At 44.3% G+C, this 22,568-nt stretch overlaps 1 protein-coding gene across 5 annotated transcripts in view; it reads left to right on the top strand.

The window, feature by feature from the left end:
- ppfibp2b (PPFIA binding protein 2b) overlaps positions 1 to 22,568 on the top strand; it is a 126,422-nt gene that overhangs the window by 6,743 nt on the left and 97,111 nt on the right. For all 5 annotated transcript variants that reach the window (XR_005038648.1, XM_036958254.1, XM_036958240.1 and 2 more), the window contains exon 2: positions 19,078 to 19,179. Coding sequence is in view for 4 of the 5 variants with exons in the window: in XM_036958254.1 (XP_036814149.1) it covers positions 19,116 to 19,179 (64 nt within the window). In the remaining variant the exon portion in view is untranslated. The remainder of the gene's footprint in view (positions 1 to 19,077; positions 19,180 to 22,568) is intronic.

Here is a 22,568-nt window from a genome sequence, read left to right as displayed (position 1 = left end):
TCGACCACTGTGTTAGGGTGTAACTAGGCCCTCAAAGAAAGGCCTTATGATTTATGTAATGTATTGTCATAAAGATGTACATTTTACACTAAGATATATGCAAATAAGGTAGAATAAACTCTCAAGTTGAATTGTATGTTCACTTAACCATCAATTCAAAGTTGAGTGAACATACAATTCAATTGACAATGTATGTTGATTCAGCTACAGTATATGCCCAATTGTTGAGCAAACTCTGTTGCAGCTGTTGCAGCTGGTTGCCTTACAATTGAACATTTCATTATTATTATTATAATTATTATTTTTATATTTGGAGTTTAAATTAATGTGAGGAAATACAAGTTATTTCCAACATACAAAGAATATTCAAAGGAGAGTTTGCATGTATAGTATAAGCTTATATCCTGCACTAAGTCACAGAATGAGGAAGAAAAGACAACCATAGTAGCAGATCAGGGCATTATACTCTGAGGATCAAACAGTGTGTTTAATACCAACAGGAGTAGTCCTCGTTCCAGTCCTAGGTTTGAATAATTATTCTGTCAACTCACACGGCTATGGCATTGTGAGTCGTCTACAGGAGGTAATCCTCAGTCAGATACTGGATGTCAAAGAGCGGAGAAAGCTTACTACTCGCAGGGGGCTTGAAAAATCACAGGGAAGATCATTTCTTGTGTTGATTTTAGAGCCTGACCGATATGTTTTTTGGGGTCCGGTACCGATTCCGATTTTTTTTTTTTGGGGGGGGGGGGGATGTACCAATACTAATGTATCTGCCGATAAACTGTTTTACAGCAGAATTTTTTTTCACACACTGAGTTCTTATAAATTGCCATCCAAAAGAGTGATTGTACAATACCAATGCTTCAGATGTGGATTTCATACATTGTGACAATAATGACACATCATGAGAATGGTGTGTTCAGATAAGCATGCAATTTCATTTTTTCATTCTATTTATTGAATATCGGTTACCGTGGCGTTATCGACCAATATGGAGTTAAAAGGCCAACATCGGCTGATTTTAATAGTGGTAAACCGATAAATCATTCGGGCTCTAGTTATTATATATAATTTTCCTACTAGAAAAGAAAAGCAGCTGTTGCTGCTCTGCTTAGTGCTCCCTTCAAGGAATGTTCTACCAGAGTTCACTCAATGAATGATACTAGTGGACAGACCTCTGGGTAGCCTATGTATGGTGTTGGACACTCCTGTTTTGAGGTGGCGAAGATAAAGAAACAGACAAGCTAGTGAAAGGGATCTGCTGTGTTATTACATAGAAAAAAACACACTTAAAGCGGCAATCAACAGTTGAAACGATAACAAAGCACTGATTTGCTACAAAGCTGAGGGATGGGACTGAAGAAATGGAACCACTCAAATTCATAGACAGAGCTATGGATGCAAGAACTGATCATCCTTGACATCACAATTTAGTTTTAACCATGTTTTGAGGCCATACAGTGTGTGTTTGCATTTACTTTGTTCACAGTACAGTAAAACAAGTTTATATTGTGTGTTCTGATGCGGTACGACAGTTGAATTAAGCTCATGAGGCAGTTATTTTTTAAGAATCAAATCAGTACATATCATTAATTTATAAGTCCAAAAATGGATGTAGCTACTGCAGATTGCCCATTTAATATACTGTATGTGTAGAAATTCAAGACAACACATTGGCAGTCCCACAGCTCCAGAGTGTAAATTCCTCTTGGTAATGAGTGTGTTGGGCGGCAGTCAGTTGGGCTGTGCTCTGAGGATCATGTGCTCAGACAAATGGATAAGGCCCATTATTTGTCCTGGCCTCTGTTTTATGCCACTCCCCAGCCCCATGTGAAACAGTATGCGATTGTATGTCTTTGAGATGACATACCCTCCCAGGACTCAGGCCAAATGCATAAACAGATATTGCAATTGTTTAGCAACTTCCCCCTCAGTATGACCGTAAATGCTATTTTATTTCTGCAGGATTTTATGTTTGCATGGCATTTGGACTGCTATGCATTGCCTGGATATGTTCTGTATGGAAATCATTGAACATCCATGCTTTAGTTACAAGTAAACCAAAGTCGTATGCTGAAATGTCTAATCTTTTTAATAACAAACATATTACTTAAGTTATTGATTCTGGGGTCCACCAGTGACATTCTTCAACCTGTGTGCTTCCCCGCTAACTGTGATGAGAGTTCATCAGACAAAGGTGAGCGACCTCTACCAGGCCAGGACTTTTACTTTCTCCCTGCTTGATTTAAAGCTCCATGGTAAACAGGCAGCCCAGAGTTAGCCGGAAGCCAAAAAGAGAGGTTGAAGTGAACATTGTTTTAATCTGACAAAGTTATATGACTATCGCCTGTCAAGGCAAATCAAGCTAAAGCTTTCAGCAGAGCAGGGAAGTGTTGAGTGGTGAGTGATTGCGGGAGGGAAACAATACTGTGGGACATAGTTTGATGGTTTTTCCATGCAGCTTTGTTGTTTTCCAGTTACAGTTGGAGTTCTTTAGCTAATCAGGTATAACTGTGTTCTTTAGGAATATGATCCCTAAAACAACTAGCTCCCCTCCCAGCTCAGATGGGGGTTCTGCCTGAACCTGTTACATTTTTTTTTTTTATTTTATAAAATTGTATTTCACCTATATTTAACCAGGTAGTGTTACGGTGCGTGAATGAGGACCCAAAAGCGAATTAACGTAAACAGAGCTTCTTTAATAACAAACAAACGTAGGCTCAGATGGACCGGCAAATTCCGACAGGACAGGACAAGGTTGCAGCAAACATGACGATAGTCTGGTTCAGGCGTGAATAACACAAACAAGAATCCGACAAAGACAGAAACAAAAACAGAGAGAGATATAGAGGACTAATCAGAGGGAAAAGGGGAACAGGTGGGAAAAGGGGTGACGAGGTAGTTAGGAGGAGACAAGGAACAGCTGGGGGAAAGAGGGGGAGAAAAGGTAACCTAATAACGACCAGCAGAGGGAGACAGGGTGAAGGGAAAGGACAGAAACAAGACACAACATGACAATACATGACAGTACCCCCCCACTCACCGAGCGCCTCCTGGCGCACTCGAGGAGGAAACCTGGCGGCAACGGAGGAAATCCTCGATCAGCGCACGGTCCAGCACGTCCCGAGAGGGAACCCAACTCCTCTCCTCAGGACCGTACCCCTCCCAATCTACTAGGTACTGATGACCACGGCCCCGAGGACGCATGTCCAAAATCCTACGGACCCTGTAGATGGGTGCGCCCTCGACAAGGATGGGGGGGGGGGGGGGGGGGGGGAGACGAGCGGGGGTGCGAAGAACGGGCTTGACACAGGAGACATGGAAGACCGGGTGGACGCGACGAAGATATCGCGGAAGAAGAAGTCGAACTGCGACAGGATTAATGATCTGAGAAATACGGAACGGACCAATGAACCGCGGGGTCAACTTGCGAGAAGCGGTCTTAAGGGGAAGGTTCTGAGTGGAGAGCCAAACTCTCTGACCGCGACAATATCTAGGACTCTTAGTTCTACGCTTATTAGCAGCCCTCACAGTCTGCGCCCTATAACGGCAAAGTGCAGACCTGACCCTCTTCCAGGTGCGCTCGCAACGTTGGACAAAAGCCTGAGCGGAGGGGACGCTGGACTCGGCGAACTGAGATGAGAACAGCGGAGGCTGGTACCCGAGGCTACTCTGAAAAGGAGATAGCCCGGTCGCAGACGAAGGAAGCGAGTTGTGGGCGTATTCTGCCCAGGGGAGCTGTTCTGACCAAGATGCAGGGTTGCGAAAAGAAAGACTGCGTAAGATGCGACCAATAGTCTGATTGGCCCGTTCTGCTTGACCGTTAGACTGGGGGTGAAAGCCGGAAGAGAGACTGACGGAAGCCCCAATCAAACGGCAAAACTCCCTCCAAAATTGAGACGTGAATTGCGGACCTCTGTCCGAAACGACGTCTGACGGAAGGCCATGAATTCTGAAAACATTCTCGATGATGATTTGTGCCGTCTCTTTAGCAGAAGGAAGCTTAGCAAGGGGAATAAAATGAGCCGCCTTAGAGAACCTGTCGACAACCGTAAGAATAACAGTCTTCCCCGCTGATGAAGGCAGTCCGGTGACAAAATCTAAGGCGATGTGAGACCACGGTCGAGAGGGAATGGGAAGCGGCCTGAGACGGCCGGCAGGAGGGGAGTTACCGGACTTAGTCTGCGCGCAGACCGAACAAGCAGCCACGAAGCGACGCGTGTCATGCTCCCGGGTGGGCCACCAAAAACGCTGGCGAATGGAAGCAAGCGTACCCCGAACGCCAGGGTGGCCGGCTAACTTGGCAGAGTGAGCCCACTGAAGAACGGCCAGACGAGTAGGAACGGGAACGAAAAGAAGGTTCCTAGGACAAGCGCGCGGCGACGGAGTTTGAGTGAGTGCTTGCTTTACCTGCCTCTCAATTCCCCAGACAGTCAACCCGACAACACGCCCCTCAGGGAGAATCCCCTCGGGGTCAGTGGAGGCTACTGAAGAACTGAAGAGACGAGATAAAGCATCAGGCTTGGTGTTCTTAGAGCCCGGACGATAAGAAATCACGAACTCGAAACGAGCGAAAAACAGCGCCCAGCGCGCCTGACGCGCATTAAGTCGTTTGGCAGAACGGATGTACTCAAGGTTCCTATGGTCAGTCCAAACGACAAAAGGAACGGTCGCCCCCTCCAACCACTGTCGCCATTCGCCTAGGGCTAAGCGGATGGCGAGCAGTTCGCGGTTTCCCACATCATAGTTACGTTCCGACGGCGACAGGCGATGAGAAAAATACGCGCAAGGGTGGACCTTGTCGTCAGAGAGGGAGCGCTGAGAAAGAATGGCTCCCACGCCCACCTCTGACGCGTCAACCTCGACAACGAACTGTCTAGTGACGTCAGGTGTAACAAGGATAGGTGCGGATGTAAAACGATTCTTGAGGAGATCAAAAGCTCCCTGGGCGGAAACGGACCACTTAAAGCACGTCTTGACAGAAGTAAGGGCTGTGAGAGGGGCTGCCACCTGACCGAAATTACGGATGAAACGACGATAGAAGTTCGCGAAGCCGAGAAAGCGCTGCAGCTCGACGCGTGACCTAGGGACGGGCCAATCAATGACAGCTTGGACCTTAGCGGGATCCATCTTAATGCCTTCAGCGGAAATAACAGAACCGAGAAATGTGACGGAGGAGGCATGAAAAGAGCACTTCTCAGCCTTCACAAAAAGACAATTCTCTAAAAGGCGCTGGAGGACACGTCGAACGTGCTGAACATGAATCTGGAGTGACGGTGAAAAAATCAGGATATCGTCAAGGTAAACGAAAACAAAGATGTTCAGCATGTCTCTCAGGACATCATTGACTAATGCCTGAAAGACAGCTGGAGCGTTAGCGAGGCCGAAAGGAAGAACCCGGTATTCAAAGTGCCCTAACGGAGTGTTAAACGCCGTCTTCCACTCGTCCCGCTCCCTGATGCGCACGAGATGGTAAGCGTTACGAAGATCCAACTTAGTGAAAAACCTGGCTCCCTGCAGGATCTCGAAGGCTGAAGACATAAGAGGAAGCGGATAACGATTCTTCACTGTTATGTCATTCAGCCCTCGATAATCTATGCAGGGGCGCAGGGACCCGTCCTTCTTCTTAACAAAAAAAAACCCCGCTCCGGCGGGAGAGGAGGAGGGGACTATGGTACCGGCGGCAAGAGCTACAGACAAATAATCTTCGAGAGCCTTACGTTCGGGAGCCGACAGAGAGTATAGTCTACCCCGGGGGGGAGTGGTTCCCGGAAGGAGATCAATACTACAATCATACGACCGGTGTGGAGGAAGAGAGGTGGCCCTGGACCGACTGAACACCGTGCGCAGATCGTGATATTCCTCCGGCACCCCTGTCAAATCACCAGGCTCCTCCTGTGAAGAAGAGACAGAGGAAACAGGAGGGATAGCAGACATTAAACATTTCACATGACAAGAGACGTTCCAGGAGAGGATAGAATTACTAGACCAATTAATGGAAGGATTATGACAAACTAGCCAGGGATGGCCCAAAACAACAGGTGTAAAAGGTGAACGAAAAATTAAAAAAGAAATGGTTTCGCTATGATTACCAGAAACAGTGAGGGTTAAAGGTAGCGTCTCACGCTGAATCCTGGGGAGAGGACTACCATCCAGGGCGAACAAGGCCGTGGACTCCCTTAACTGTCTGAGAGGAATGTCATGTTCCCGAGCCCAGGTCTCGTCCATAAAACAGCCCTCCGCCCCAGAGTCTATTAAGGCACTGCAGGAAGCTGACGAACCGGTCCAGCGTAGATGGACCGACAAGGTAGTGCAGGATCTTGAAGGAGAGACAGGAGTAGTAGCGCTCACCAGTAGCCCTCCGCTTACTGATGAGCTCTGGGTTTTACTGGACATGAAGTGACAAAATGACCAGCAGAACCGCAATAGAGACAGAGGCGGTTGGTGATTCTCCGTTCCCTCTCCTTAGTCGAGATGCGGATACCTCCCAGCTGCATAGGCTCAGCACCTGAGCCGGCAGAGGAAGATGGTAGTGATGCGGAGAGGGGGGCAACGGAGAACGCGAGCTCCTTTCCACGAGCTCGGTGACGAAGATCAACCCGTCGCTCAATGCGAATAGCGAGTTCAATCAAGGAATCCACGCTGGAAGGAACCTCCCGGGAGAGAATCTCATCCTTTACCTCTGCGCGGAGACCCTCCAGAAAACGAGCGAGCAAAGCCGGCTCGTTCCAGCCACTGGAGGCAGCAAGAGTGCGAAACTCAATAGAGTAGTCTGTTATGGATCGATTACCTTGACATAGGGATGACAGGACCCTGGAAGCCTCCTCCCCAAAAACAGATCGATCAAAAACCCATATCATCTCCTCCTTAAAGTCCTGATACTGGTTAGTACACTCAGCCCTTGCCTCCCAGATTGCCGTGCCCCACTCACGAGCCCGTCCAATAAGGAGAGATATGACGTAGGCGACACGAGCAGTGCTCCTGGAGTAAGTGTTGGGCTGGAGAGAAAACACAATATCACACTGGGTGAGGAACGAGCGGCATTCAGTGGGCTCCCCAGAGTAACACGGCGGGTTATTGATTCTGGGCTCCGGAGATTCGAAAGCCCTGGAAGTGGCCGGTGGATCGAGGCGGAGATGGTGAACCTGTTCTGTGAGGTTGGAGACTTGGGTGGCCAGGGTCTCAACGGCAACAGCAGACAATTCCTGCTCGTGTCTGCCTAGCATCGCTCCCTGGATCTCGACGGCTGAGTGGAGAGGATCCGAAGTCGCTGGGTCCATTCTTGGTCGGATTCTTCTGTTACGGTGCGTGAATGAGGACCCAAAAGCGAATTAACGTAAACAGAGCTTCTTTAATAACAAACAAACGTAGGCTCAGATGGACCGGCAGATTCCGACAGGACAGGACAAGGTTGCAGCAAACATGACGATAGTCTGGTTCAGGCGTGAATAACACAAACAAGAATCCGACAAAGACAGAAACAAAAACAGAGAGAGATATAGAGGACTAATCAGAGGGAAAAAGGGAACAGGTGGGAAAAGGGGTGACGAGGTAGTTAGGAGGAGACAAGGAACAGCTGGGGGAAAGAGGGGGAGAAAAGGTAACCTAATAACGACCAGCAGAGGGAGACAGGGTGAAGGGAAAGGACAGAAACAAGACACAACATGACAATACATGACAGGTAGGCTAGTTGAGAACAAGTTCTCATTTACAATTGCGACCTGGCCAAGATAAAGCAAAGCAGTTTGACACATACAACAACACAGAGTTACACATGGAATAAACAAACATACAGTCAATAATACAGTAGGGAAAAAAGTATATATACAGTGTGTGCAAATGAGGTAAGATAAGCGAGGTAAGGCAATAAAATAGACCATAGTGGCGAGGTAATTACGATATAGCAATTAAACACTGGAGTGAGATGTGCAGAAGATGAATGTGCAAGTAGAGATACTGGGGTGCAAAGAAGCAAAATAAATACAATATGGGGATGAGGTAGTTGGATGGGCTATTTACAGATGGGCTATGTACAGCTGCAATGATCTGCGAGCTGCTCTGACAGCTGTTGCTTGAAGTTAGTGAGGGAGATAAATGTATTTATATAGCCTCCTTAGATCAGGTGATATCTCAAAGTGCTGTACAGAAACCCAGCCTAAATCCCCAAACAGCAAGCGATGCAGGTGTAGAAGCACAGTGGCTAGGGAAAACTCCCTAGAAAGGCCAAAAAGGAAAAAACCTAGAGAGGAACCAGGCTATGAGGGGTGGCCAGTCCTCTTCTGGCTGTGCCGGGTGGAGATTATAACAGAACATGGCCAAGATGTTCAAATGTTCATAAATTACCAGCATGGTCAAATAATAATAATCACAGTAGTTGTCGAGGGTGCAACAGGTCAGCATCTCAGGAGTAAATGTCAGTTGGCTTTTCATAGCCGATCATTGAGAGTATCTCTACCGCTCCTGCTGTCTCTAGAGAGTTGAAAGCAGCAGGTTTGGGACAGGTTGCACATCCGGCGGCAAACAGGTCAGGGTTCCATAGCCGCGGGCAGAACAGTTGAAACTGGAGCAGCAGCACGGCCAGGAGGACTGGGGACAGCAAGGAGTCATCATGCCAGGTAGTCCTAAGGCATGGTCCTAGGGCTCAGGTCCTCCGACAGAGAAAAAGAAAGAATGAGAGAATTAGAGAGAGCATACTTAAATTCACAGAGGACACCTGATAAGACAGGAGACATACTCCAGATATAACAGACTGACCCTAGCCCCCCCGACACAATCAACTGCAGCATAAATACTGGAGGCTGAGACAGGAGGGGTCAGGAGACACTGTGACCCCATCCGATGATACCCCCGGACAGGGCCAAACAGGCTGGATATAACCCCACCCACTTTGCCAAAGCACAGCCCTCACACCACTAGAGGGATATCTTCAACCACCAACTTACCATCCTGAGACAAGGCTGAGTATAGACCACAAAGATCTCCGCCACGGCACAACCCAAGGGGGGGTGCCAACCCAGACAGGAAGACCACGTCAGTGACTCAACCCACTCAAGTGACGCACCAGTGACTCAGCCCCCGTAATAGGGTTAGAGGCAGAGAATCCCAGTGGAGAGAGGGGAACCGGCCAGGCAGAGACAGCGAGGGCAGTTCGTTGCTCCAGTGCATTTTCCGTTCAACTTCACACTCCTGGGTCAAACATATGACCTACTGAAGAGATGAGTCTTCAATAAAGACTTAAAGGTTGAGACTGAGTCTCTGTCTCTCACATGGATAGGCAGACCATTCCATAAAAATGGAGCTCTATCGGAGAAAGCCCTGCCTCCAGCTGTTTGCTTAGAAATTCTAGGGACAATTAGGAGGACTGTGTCTTGTGAACGTAGCGTACGTGTAGGTATGTACAGCAGGACCAAATCGGAAAGATAGGTAGGAGCAAGCCCATGTGAAGCTTTGTAGGTTAGCAGTAAAACCTTTAAATCAGCCCTTGCCTTAACAGGAAGCCAGTGTAGGGAGGCTAACACAGGAGTAATATGATACAATTTTGGGGTTCTAGTCAGGTTTCTAGCAGCCGTATTTAGCACTAACTGAAGTTTATTTAGTGCTTTATCCGGGTAGCCGGAAAGTAGAGCATTGCAGTAGTCTAACCTAGAAGTAACAAAAGCATGGATACATTTTTCTGCATCATTTCTGGACAGAAAAGTTCAGATTTTTGCAATGTTACGTAGATGGAAAAAAGCTGTCCTTGAAACAGTCTTGATATGTTCGTCAAAGTTTTATTTGAGACGACTGTACAACCATCAAGATTAATTTTCAGATTCAACAGAAGATCTTTTAGTTTCTTGGGACCTAGAACAAGCATCTCTGTTTTGTCCGAGTTTAAAAGTAGAATGTCTGAAACACAGGCTTCCAGCAAGGGCAATTTTGGGGCTTCACCATGTTTCATTGAAATGTACAGCTGTGTGTCATCCGCATAGCAGTGAAAGTTAACATTATGTTTGCGAATTACATCCCCAAGAGGTAAAATATATAGTGAAAACAATAGTGGTCCTAAAACGGAACCTTGAGAAACACCGAAATTTACAGCTAATTTTTTAGAGGACAAACCATCAACAGACACAAACTGATATCTTTCCGACAGATAAGCTCTAAACCAGGCCAGAACTTGTCTGTGTAGATCAATTTGGGTTTCCAATCTCTCCAAAAGAATGTGGTGATAGATGGTATCAAAAGCAGCACTAAGGTCTAGGAGCATGAGGACAGATGCAGATCCTCGGTCTGACGCCATTAAAAGGTCATTTACCACCTTCACAAGTGCAGTCTCAGTGCTATGATGGGGTCTAAAACCAGAGTGAAGCATTTCGTATACATTGTTTGTCTTCAGGAAGTCAGTGAGTTGCTACGCAACAGCTTTTTCTAAAAATGTTGAGAGGAATGGGAGATTCGATATAGGCTGATAGTTTTTTATATTTTCTGGGTCAAGGTTTGGCCTTTTCAAGAGAGGCTTTATTACTGCCACTTTTAGTGAGTTTGGTACACATCCGGTGGATAGAGATAAGAGTCTCCAGCTTCAGCGATTTTTGCAGTTCGTTCCAGTCATTGGCAGCAGAGAACTGGAAGGAAAGGCTGCCAAAGTAGGAATTGGCTTTGGGGGTGACCAGTGAAATATACCTGCTGGAGCGCGTGCTGTGGTTGTTGCTGCTATGGTGACCAGTGAATTGAGATGAGGCGGGCTTTTACCTAGCAAAGACTTAGTTCTGTGTTTGTCTTGGCCCATTTATCTATGTCAAGAATTTAGAGTCTCTATCTCACTAGATGGTTTTTCTACAGAGATTAGAGGATGATGGATGGAATGTTTTTAATATTTGTAATCATTTCATAATTAAGAAAAAAATCTCCCCAATATCATTGGTAGTTAGTCTTGTCCCATTGCTGCAACTCCTGTACGGACTTGGGAGAGGTGAAGAGAGCCGTGCATCCTCTGAAACACATCCCACACTGCCATCCCAACACCCGCCAGCCACACAAATGTGTACGAGGAAACACTATACACCTGAGTACTGTGTCAGCTTGCACTGTGCCTGGCCCGCCACAGGAGTCACTAGTGCACGATGGGACAAGAACATCCTTGCCGGCCAAACCCTCCCATAACCCAGACGATGCTGAGCTGATTAAGCGCCACTCACATGGACCTCCCGGTGGCGGCCGGCTTTGACACTGCGCCACTCAGGATGCCCCAATACTATTTACTTAAACCCACTGAAAATCCTGTGTTTCTATGTCAAATGGTTTTGTTATATTTCAGTCTTCTGTGATGTATATAAAGTGTAATATTGGGTTGCAAACTCAAAAGGAAATACATTTCAACTCTATATTTGATACAGGTATGTTCTTTTTTTTTAAAGCCCATAACCATGTGTGTCAGGTGTATACTTTTGTTTCAAAGTAGATTTGTTTAAGACAACCAAAAACACTCTGTGACCCTGATTTAGCCTGCTGCAGTAAAAGGTAACTGAGGTGAAACGTGCTTAGTGTTAGAGGATGATGACAGACACTACCATGTTGTAAGAAATAGGCCAACAGAACCTGGTAAAAGGATTGTTAGATTTTTTTGAACAAACAAGGTATGATGGATTTGGTGAGCCCACTGAGCCAAGCGAGGGGAAGGTCATGTTGTAGACTGTGAGGTGACACCTGATTGGGCTTCCTGGCCTTTTGTCTGATGTTTGTGACATATTAGAGTGCACCTGCTCATGGATGACATTTCTCTGCTCCTGCAACCTGCACTTCCCCGCGTCACAGCTGCCAGGTGAGTGGAGCGATGATCGGCCCGGTGAGCTGGCAGAAAGTCAACCGGGTCCTGGTCATCTGTCCTGTCCTAACCCCACTCCAGAGCCCCGGTCTGGAAGACTCAGTGAAGATGAGTAATAACAGCTGACAGCTACTGATATGACTTTGTACTTGTCTTCCATGGAATACCAATGCAAGTGTAGACTGTTGAAGTTTGTTTGATTCCTTACTTATACAGTACTATGCATACATGCACAAATAAAATGAGTATGAAAGTGAAGTATCTCACTCCAACAATGGCCCCACATTAGATGGGCTGATTTCATCTGTCAGTCCTGTGGTCTGAGCACATAATGCCCGCTGGTTATGAGACATGCTTTGCATAGTGTGACTGTAATGTTATCCTGTCATTTGAGCTGGGTTTGTTCTGGTTGAGCTGGCTTGTGGGTTAAGATGTTGACACCATGTAACCTTACTATGTTCTGTGCATCAGGAGTCTGCATATAGTGTAGGAGTCTGGTCTACTAGCCATTTTGAATGAGCTGCTGTTGATTTTTTTGTGGTTACAACACGGTTGCAAGGCAGAAGCACAGCACACACAAACTCATCATCTGGCAATGCTATGTGTTAGGCCCCCTGCCAACACTGTTACAATGAAGCCTTGTCTATTATGCAACAGATCACCTTTCTCACGCAGGTCCCCAGTGCCACAGACACGAGTTGAGTCCACTTCTGTTTAGATGGCTACCTCTCAAGCGCCCAGCTGAAATGGAAGGCTGTATGAACTGAAGGCCTGCAGGCAGCTAGTCCCCTCCGATGTGTCATCTTGTCAACTAGCACATGAACACATGTAAGTGGCAGAATGAGGCCCTGATAGGATGTTAGAGCTGTCAGTGGGGCTATGGCTTTGATGCTTACACTGTATATTAAGCCGTGTTGACACGCTGGTTCTATTGGTCTGCCCACTACTGCTGACACTGGCCTTTGTGCATGCTGGTCTTACTGCCTGAGAGTTAACTACTGTACAGTTCTACATGTCTGAATAATGGTGTGGGAAATGATGTGCATCCCTTTGACTTTGCTAGCCTCTAGCTACATGTTGGCACAATGTTGGTAAGACAGATTTGGATAAAAAAAAAAACGTCTGTTTCAAACACATGAAAAATATGTTGTTTTTTTGTTGTTGAAGAAATAGGATGTTTAGTGTGATCGTAAAGTAAATGTCCACTTTATCTGAAGGCAATTGTAAGCAAACCCTGTGATGACATTTTTTTTCCTGCTTCCCTGAGCTAATAAAACCTCAAACGTAAAAACTGAAACGTGCATGTTTACACTAGTCAACACATTCTCTCCCAGGGCCTCTTATATGTATGGTAATAATGTGGTAGTGCTTATGACTACTGTGTTTTCTTGACTTTTATTTTATAATATTGGAACCCTTTATCCTCCATTGAAAGGAGCAATGCAGTTGTGAGATGTTGCGATCTCATATTTGCTTGACATGCTCTCAGTCACTTGATTGCTGACATGAGTATTACAGGGCCATGTAACATCCACTGCCAGGGCGATTACACTCGGGCCGCCTGATGTTGACATTTTGGAGAGCTAATGAAGCTTCACCAGCGAGGGGAGGTGGATGGGCTCAATATAGGGCTGACTAAGTAAAGCAAACCAAACCCAAGGTTACAATAGAGTTCCCCACGTCAACTTACGGCTTAGTTATTGTTGGATGAATTTTGTAATCATCAGCCAGACTCCCATAAGTATAGTTTCTGTAGGATGCTATTAGAGAGATTTGATCATTAAATACTCTAGGCTTGGAATAAATCTGCTGAGGTATATTAAGCGGATGCATGTTTCTGTTGATGTGCAAAGTCCCACATAACAGGTCTTTTCTGCTTTCTTTCAATTTGTGATGTGTGAATTGTTAGCATTGCATGATGTGTGAATTGTTAGCATTGCATAATGTGTGAATTGTTAGCATTGCATAATGTGTGAATTGTTAGCTTTGCATGATGTGTGAATTGTTAGCATTTCATAATGTGTGAATTGTTAGCATTTCGATAATGTGTGAATTGTCAGATTTGCATCCTGTGTGAATTGTCAGATTTGCATAATGTGTGAATTGTTAGCATTTCATAATGTGTGAATTGTTAGCTTTTCGTAATGTGTGAATTGTCAGATTTGCATCCTGTGTGAATTGTCAGATTTGCATAATGTGTGAATTGTTAGCATTTCATAATGTGTGAATTGTTAGCATTTCATAATGTGTGAATTGTTAGCTTTTCGTAATGTGTGAATTGTCAGATTTGCATACTGTGTGAATTGTCAGATTTGCATACTGTGTGAATTGTTAGCATTTCATAATGTGTGAATTGTTAGCTTTTCGTAATGTGTGAATTGTCAGATTTGCATACTGTGTGAATTGTCAGATTTGCATACTGTGTGAATTGTTAGCATTTCATAATGTGTGAATTGTTAGCTTTTCGTAATGTGTGAATTGTCAGATTTGCATACTGTGTGAATTGTCAGATTTGCATACTGTGTGAATTGTTAGCATTTGAGGACTTTTCGTTTTTTATTCCATGAAAATTGAACTAATATTCTAGATTCACACATTTTAAAGGGTGGCGATTACTTAATTTTCTGTAAGCATTAGTTAGCATGCGAGGGTCTATTTGAGTAAAGGTCAGAGTAGGGAAAATCCCCATCCATAAGTGTGGTCATCTTCTGTTACTCTCTTCTGCCTTCATGGTCAAAATTCTTGGGTATTTCCTGCTCAACCCCCTATATTTGCGATTGTAACATCCAGGCCTCCGAAGCTTTCTCACTCTCTCTCTGGGCTTCTGCAGCAGTTGGCTCTGCTTGTCCAAACAGGCCAGAGTCAATGAGGGAAAACAGTAAACTCACACTGTGCTTCACCCCACTTCACATGCTCTGGCATTTCTGTTCACATTACCCACCAGACTAATTGTTGAAAGCAGTAGGACCACTTCTTTGGCCCAGCCATTAGTGTCAGAAGACCTGAGAGTTACTCCAACAGATAAAGGTGGAATTTCTGTCTTCCTCTGGTGACTAGTGATAAACACTAGATTTTCAGGTATGTGAATTAAGCAGAAAAGTTTCACCCCCAAAACTGTAAGGCCTTGATGACCTCCTCAAACAAACAATCAGGAATCATGTTGAAATGGCACTTCCTTAATTTGAACCTTGTGGCCATTTGACTTACACACAAGTCATCCTTTGGTCTGGTGGATGTGGGACTTTTCTGGTCCCTGTGAAAGAATGGGACACCACTGATGTCTGTACTGTAACTCTACCCAGCAGCGCTCAGTGTGTCTGTCTTCAGCAGAGCATGAGGACTGCAGGCCGGGACAACCTGGACAAAAACAGGAACTTGATCTTCCTCCCAGTGTTACTACTGTGCCTGTCTGGCTCAAACAAAGCTCACCATTCATTATTCTATGTCCTAACTGCAAGGGACCACAGATATCATACCTTCTGATAAAAAAGTATTTATCATCTACACAACACGAAAGATTGTTCGTCCAGAAATGTGTTTCCATAGAAATTATCTTTATTACATCAATTTTGATCCTGCAGACTTATATCAAAGACTCAGACAATGGTCTTGAGTGGGTATTGAGCTCATCTGCTCATACAATTATTTGTATTTTCTCAGTTGGACTTTGTATTGAGGTGGATACTTTCTTGTTAATCATTAGGCCTGCATTCAATTGACATCTGTACTGCATGTAGCAGGTGAACAGGATTTTAATAAATTAAAAAACCTCCTTACATTTTTATACTGATAATGAACAACATTATCACTGTGTTAATACACTTATTAATGATTTTACAGGCATCATATGTTGTTGTTGTAATCTCCCAGAGACTTTTGAATGGCAGCAGTACATTAGACAACACATGGTGATGATAGCGCTGGCTGAGATAGAGCATCCCTCCAGTCCCAAGTGCTCAGCCAGAATCAGCTATTTCCTGGCCAGCGTGAAGGAATGCCTCAGGTCCACACTCTAATTACAACAGCATTAAGTCCCTTGCAGGGGACAGATAGAGGGCCATGAGGATCTGACCAGTATTAAACGCTGCTTCTTTTTATCAAGCTGGAAGCTCGGCAAATCTACTTTTTATAGTCCTTTGATAGGATTGGAGGGAAATCAACTGTAAATAATCTGTCATACATTTTTTCAGGATTATAAAGTAAAGGCATGGAAATTGCAAAGCACTGTTTAGAAGTTCAGACCTTCTCCCTTATAGGAATGTTTAGAATAATTTAGGCCCTTAGAGGCAAGTTACTGTCTCTCCCTTTTTAAGCAGGTCCCATGCAGTGCTTATCAAAGTTCTCCAAATGGATCATGTGCAGAAACCAGATACAGAGCTGGATATCTGTAATGTACTTAGGACACTGTTCAGCATGTGATGTTTTCAGATGTCACTAATCATTTTACTGATAGCAGCAGAAGCACTCGGCTGCTTGGTGATTCTCCAAACTGTGGGTGGCTCAGAAATGCACTTATGAAAGTCACTGAACGAGCAGCAGGACAGAATAGGGCTGCAATGACCTAGCAGACACAGCGGTTTGGCACTGTACGGACTATACCCAGGTGCAGTGGATTTGTATATTTATTTGTACAGACCAAGAACATCTTAAGATTTTAGAAAGTTGGCGAGGGATGATTCATTCTTCATATCGTATTCTTGTAAATCTTTTTTGTTGCCTAGATTTATGGGGTTTGTGCTTCAGGATAGGAGAGGTTTGTTGTTTTAACCTTCAGAGTTTTTTGGCACACCACATAAATGCCCGGCAGCTCAATTTGGCTCAGCACGGAACTTCCAGGTTATGTAGCATTTGATGTGGTCTGTGGAGTAGTTTAAAAGTCCTTTATGTCTTTTCCAGACAGCAACACATTGTTCTAAACCTGCTGTTTTCTGCATTGTGAAAGTTGGCTATAGCTGAAATGTTGAGTTTTTGACAGAAATTTGCTTTGACGGCACCGGGCTAGATTTCACTCTCTGTCGAGTCCATGGCTTATCCAGCGAGGAGCAGGCCCAGGTGTTTGAATTGAAAATACACCTTGCGGCGGAGAAAGGTGCTGACCCGTAGAACATTATTGTGAGAGACTGCTAGACTGCACTGTCAGGGGCAGAGGATGAAATGGGAAGACAAAGGGACATCCTGAGCACTGCTAGCTAATGTTATCCTCTTCAAACAGGCTCAGCCTACTCCTCTTTTCTGTGGTAAGAATGCCTGTGATAGCTGACTAGTGACACTGGGGCCAAACTAAATAGAAGGCTTTAAGTGCTGTAAGGTTATTGATGTGTCTGTTTGCTTGGCTATATATTAGTCATATTTGTGTCTGCAAAGTACCACCTCAATGCTTTGCACAGCAAGAAAGCTTTAAGACCGGGCAGAAAATGTAGTTCTTATAACAAACTGCTGTCATGACAGGTTGTTCAGATGCAGGATCTTAATTTGACCAGTTTCTCACAGAAGGAAAATAGTCCTTCAGCAACAGGGAATGTGAATTTATTATTGTGTGTATTATATATAATGGGCATTTTTGTAGGGGTTGATATATTTTCTGTTAGGTTAAATCAATTCTGAAATGTTAAAATGGAAATGACAAACTTTAGAAGCCTTTTTAATTAGACCTCAAATACACTACATGTTTGTATTTCAGCTATGCAGGACATTTCCTGCAACAACAGGGTGATCAAGTTTGTTTTGCTGGCAGTTGTTTTGTTACTGGGAAACTGTGAGAATAAGGCGTGTCTGTTTCTACATAAACTATGAATAATAATGATAAATAAGTAGTAGGTAGTTTCACTATGATTTTGAATATCTGGAAGTTCTAGGTTTATTACAGATAGCGTATCTCATGTTCTAATATCATAATGAAGCTCTCATTTGTTTGCCACTTCACTGTTCTTTTGTTACAGTTTGTTCTAATGGACTTGATACACTCCAACAATAGTATCCTAATGCAGGGCAATAGCTCTACCAAGGTTGTGTCTTCGAGCTACATTAGATTGTACAGAAGCAGACAGTAGACTGTATTATTCTCTTTGGCATGTCCATTAGTGCACTGCAGTACCCTGATCTCTTCATGGCCTTTAACTGCAGGCTTTAATTGGGTTTGTATGATCAGGCCAGTTATTAGAATAGCAGTGTCTGCTGCCCACTGTGATGCTGTTACACAGAGGAGCTGTCACTACAGAGGCTCTGAATGAATGGAGCCATCACCCTCAGCCGTGTCCAGCTGAATCTGAACAGCCGCATAATTAACACTGTTGACGCCTGGCTCCTTTCAAAGCACTGCCTGCCTGTCCCTGCCTGCCATTCCGGCGTCTACAGTTGCCTTTTGTCACAGAGGCCTGTCGCTATGTCCTCAACGCATCACAGTCAATGGTCACATCTAATTATTTTTCCAGAGAAGATTACTTGAATAGCTATGTTTCCATTATGGCATATGATAGATAGTACAGAGTTAGTTGGTGGGAATGAAAGAGTTAAGCAGTCAAAGTTCAACATGCTGGTATTGTCTTTGATCTTTGGAACTCATCATAGATTGATGTGTGAGACAGATTTATTTCTTGGCACAGCAATCAATTTATCCGTCACGCTTCACTCTGATCCCTTTTGAGCTGTAATGAAAACAGACCTGGGTCCTTGTGAATGTCTCCCAACTCAGTGATGGTTGAGTGGAATGGAGATATACCCCAACGCCACCAACCATCAGCTCTATCAACAGCTGAAAGAACGAAGACATTCACAGTGTGTTTAGATCCCGTAACCTGGGGGGTTAGGCAAGGGACGGGCTGTTCTCTCTGTTTAAGAGGGTAGATGCTGATGGTTGTAAGGCATGATGACAGAGGGAGGAGACCCTGCTGGGTTCTTTGGAGGCCTCATTAGAACAGGGGTCCGCTGTACAGAGCCATGCTCTGTCCTATTGATAGGGATGACCCAGAGAATATACCAGTAGTCTCTGTACCAGGCCTAGCCAATGGGATCATATTGCAAGGTATGCCTAGGAACCAGCACGTTACAAGGACATACTGTATCTGAAACCGTTTCAATAGAGAATATATCACAGCAGTACAATTGATCCTCAGTTCTCCGTTCAGGTGTTTATTTATACGTGGCTAATTTGTACCATATGACATATATTTTCTAACTAATGTTTACTGTACAAAGTTTTCAATGCTAAATTATATTATATTTAGAATTCCTCTTTCTTAAAATGTAACAGTGTTTATATTTCCCTCCAGGACACTAAGCATAGAGGCTGATGCAGTAGTCTGTCGCCATGGCCTCAGATGCAAGCCACATGTTGGAGGCGGCCTTGGAGCAAATGGATGACATCATTGCAGGTAAAAGTGATTAATTATCTCTTCCTACTACATCTAATACATTCTCCCACAGTTTATTATGGTTTTTTGATTCACCATTGAAAAGATCTGTGTATTTTCACACGACTCTGACGTCAATTTGGAATATAAAACAAACTTGAGAAACTAGTTCACTTCTTTTGAAAGAAAGGTCCTTGCCTCATTATACTGTCTTTGTACACAGTGATTGGTTCAGGTGACATACCTTATATCAAACCGGTTTAACTGCTGGCGTGTGTGGGCTTGAAACACACCATGCCACTGCCAGACAGGTAAAAGCTGAGAAACGGAGCAGACTAAGCAAGGCTACCCTGTAAAGAAATTAGGTCCTGAATAAAACATCAGATCAGCCCTGCCTGTGACACACAGGAGGCTGCTGAGGGGAGGACGGCTCATAATAATGTCTGGAATAGAGCATATGGAATAACATCAAACACATGGAAACCATGTGTTTGATGTATTTAATACCATTCCACTTAATCATTACCACGAGCCCATCCTGCCTAATTAAGGTTCCACAAACCTCCTGTGCTGTAACAATTCCATAGACATTCAAACCAGTAGATAGTCTCTAGCGCTGACGTCATCCACGTATTCCTATGGAACACTCCCGATGGTACATGAAGTGGATCATATTGAATTTGAAATGGGTCATATTGCTGAATGGGTCTGAATGGCACAAAAAAAAGGGATCACGGTGAAAGTGGCCGAAACTAGCAAAGGATCATGGTCGATGTAGTTGTTTTCATCCTGCCTGAGAGAGCCTCCTCCCTCGTAGACCAATCATTGGCCGGTAGGCTATCTCAGCACATGGTCCTGTGTGATGACAAATGTTCTTGTCAGAATGAATCACTATTTAATTAAATATCTCGATTTGTAGCAAACTTTTAAAGAATTTACAGTGGGGATTAAACTGATCATAACAAACACATTTTAGAGCCCAAAACTTTTGGGCTTTTCTGACGATCATCATTTTCGTAGGCTTTCAACGGCAGACCAGAGCTTTTGGCGGCGCTAGGTTGCTACGTGGTAATAGACCAGCAGAGCTCGTGACTTCCCACTCTAGACTGGACACTGGGGGCCTGGACAGTTCCCCCTGTCATCCTCAGACCGTTTACTATAGACTCCATAGACTTGAACTAAGATGGGTTTGTAACACGTTAGACGGAATGCATTTCCAATTCCATTGAACTCCATCTCTTGAAGTCTTACTTTTTAAGTAAAATTCTAAACATCAGATTAGATTATTACATTTACTTGTTTTAGAAAATATTGTAATTAGTATAACAATTTAGTAAATAGTAGCAAAATGTTATTTTTCCCATATATACAACATGTAGGCTAAATTAGCCTTCCATTTAGCAGACGCTTTATCCAAAAAGGGCATTATTATAATTTTCACAATTTCAGAGTTTTATTTCCACCTCACAGTTAGGAAATATCATAAAAAAAAGGAAAATAATGTTTTTGGCTTATTTACAGGTGAAATTAGATCAGTTTGTTCTGTTATGATGTTCTCCCAAAATATGAGTGTGTTTTAATGGCATTTTCCTCTTTCTTGCATGTACACTATGAGTCCTATTTAGGGAATCCATGCAGTATTAGTGTGGTGGAAGGCACAGTCAAACATGGATAGTGTGTGTGTGGGCGTGTGGGCGTGTGTGTGTGTGTGTGTGGGCGTGTGTGTGTGTGTGTGGGCGTGTGTGTGTGTGTGTGTGGGCGTGTGTGTGTGTGTGTGTGGGCGTGTGTGTGTGTGGGCGTGTGGGCGTGTGTGTGTGTGTGGGCGTGTGTGTGTGTGTGGGCGTGTGTGTGTGTGTGGGCGTGTGTGTGGGCGTGTGTGTGTGTGGGCGTGTGTGTGTGTGGGCGTGTGTCTGTGTGTGGGGGGGCATGTGCCCACATCCATTTGTATGTGTGTGTGGCTGTTAAATTAGGGGCAAGCATTTGTAGGGGCTTGGGCTGAGCTCCCTGCAGCAAGCTCAGCTATTGCCAACATGATTCAACTAATAAAGGGTTCATGTTTAATGCAGTCGGTCATCTAAATAGACTGTGGGCGATGAAGCTCAACATGCCAGTTTGTGACTAAACGGATCAACAGAACAACTCAATGCTACATCAGTCTCTGTGGAGAATGAAAGACATGCCACTCTGACAGCCGTTGGAATTGACCACAGAGTTTGACTTAGCCTTCTGTATTAGTGATGCGTGGGTTGACTCATAACCCGCCGTCCCCGCCGTTATATTCACGGGGCGGGCGGGTTTAGGGTGGGTTTATGATCATGATATATTGTGTGGATGAGAGGAAAAAGGGGAGAGGAAAAGAAAGAGAAAGAGGGAAGAAATGCCTATAAAATGTATTTCTATCTAGCTACATTGAGCTTTTTATTTCATCATTTTAGGCCATCGGGCATTACTGCGTAAGCCTAAACGGTTGGAGTTTAATTCAATAAGAGAAAAGCTGTGAAAGGAGAGTTGAAAATAAAGAGAAGGGAGGGCCAGAAATGTAATGTTAGGGAAAGATTTGGTGAAGTTGTAAAAGAGCATGATGGAAGTCCCGCGGCTAGGATATATGTGATGATTGTGAGACGCTATACAAATTCGACAGTCACAAGATGGCGACTTCAAAAAGGCCTTTGGCACGTTTTTTAAATTTGTTTTATTCTATTTAACCTTTATTTAACTAGGCAAGCCAGTTAAGAACTAATTCTTATTTACAATGACGGCCCACCAAAAAGCAAAAGGCCTCTTGCGGGGACGGGGGCCTGGGATTAAAAAATATATATAAATACACTATAAATATAGGAGAAAACACACATCACGACGAGAGACAACACAACACTACATGAAGAGAGACATAAGACAACAACATAGCAAGGCAGCAACACATGGCAACACGACATAACAACATGGTAGCAACACAACATGGTAGCAGCACAGAACATGGTACAAACATTGTTGGGCAAAGTCAACAGCACAAAGGTCAAGAGGGTAGAGACAACAATACATCACACGAAGCAGCCACAACTGTCAGTAAGAGTGTCCATGATTGAGTCTTTGAATGAATAGATTGAGATAAAACTGTCCAGTTTGAGTGTTTGTTGCAGCTCGTTCCATTCGCTAGCTGCAGCGAACTGAAAAGAGGAGTGACCCAGGGATGTGTGTGCTTTGGGGACCTTTAACAGAATGTGACTGGCAGAAGAGGTGTTGTAGTCAAGGGAATTGTAGCCTACTGTTCAGCAGTGGCGTGTATTCATGGATGTCAAGAGAAGCCAGGCTTCCCCAAAATATTTACTAAGAAAAAAATAAGACAAATTATATTCGGTTATCAGTCGTCTTTCTGTATTTCATGTGTCACATATCAGTTTGCAAACAAT

Source organism: Oncorhynchus mykiss, chromosome 2 (assembly GCF_013265735.2).
Source record: "Oncorhynchus mykiss isolate Arlee chromosome 2, USDA_OmykA_1.1, whole genome shotgun sequence".
Classification (NCBI taxonomy): domain Eukaryota; kingdom Metazoa; phylum Chordata; class Actinopteri; order Salmoniformes; family Salmonidae; genus Oncorhynchus; species Oncorhynchus mykiss.
Note: the sequence above shows the minus strand (reverse complement) of the source record. Positions and strands in the feature narration are given on the sequence as shown.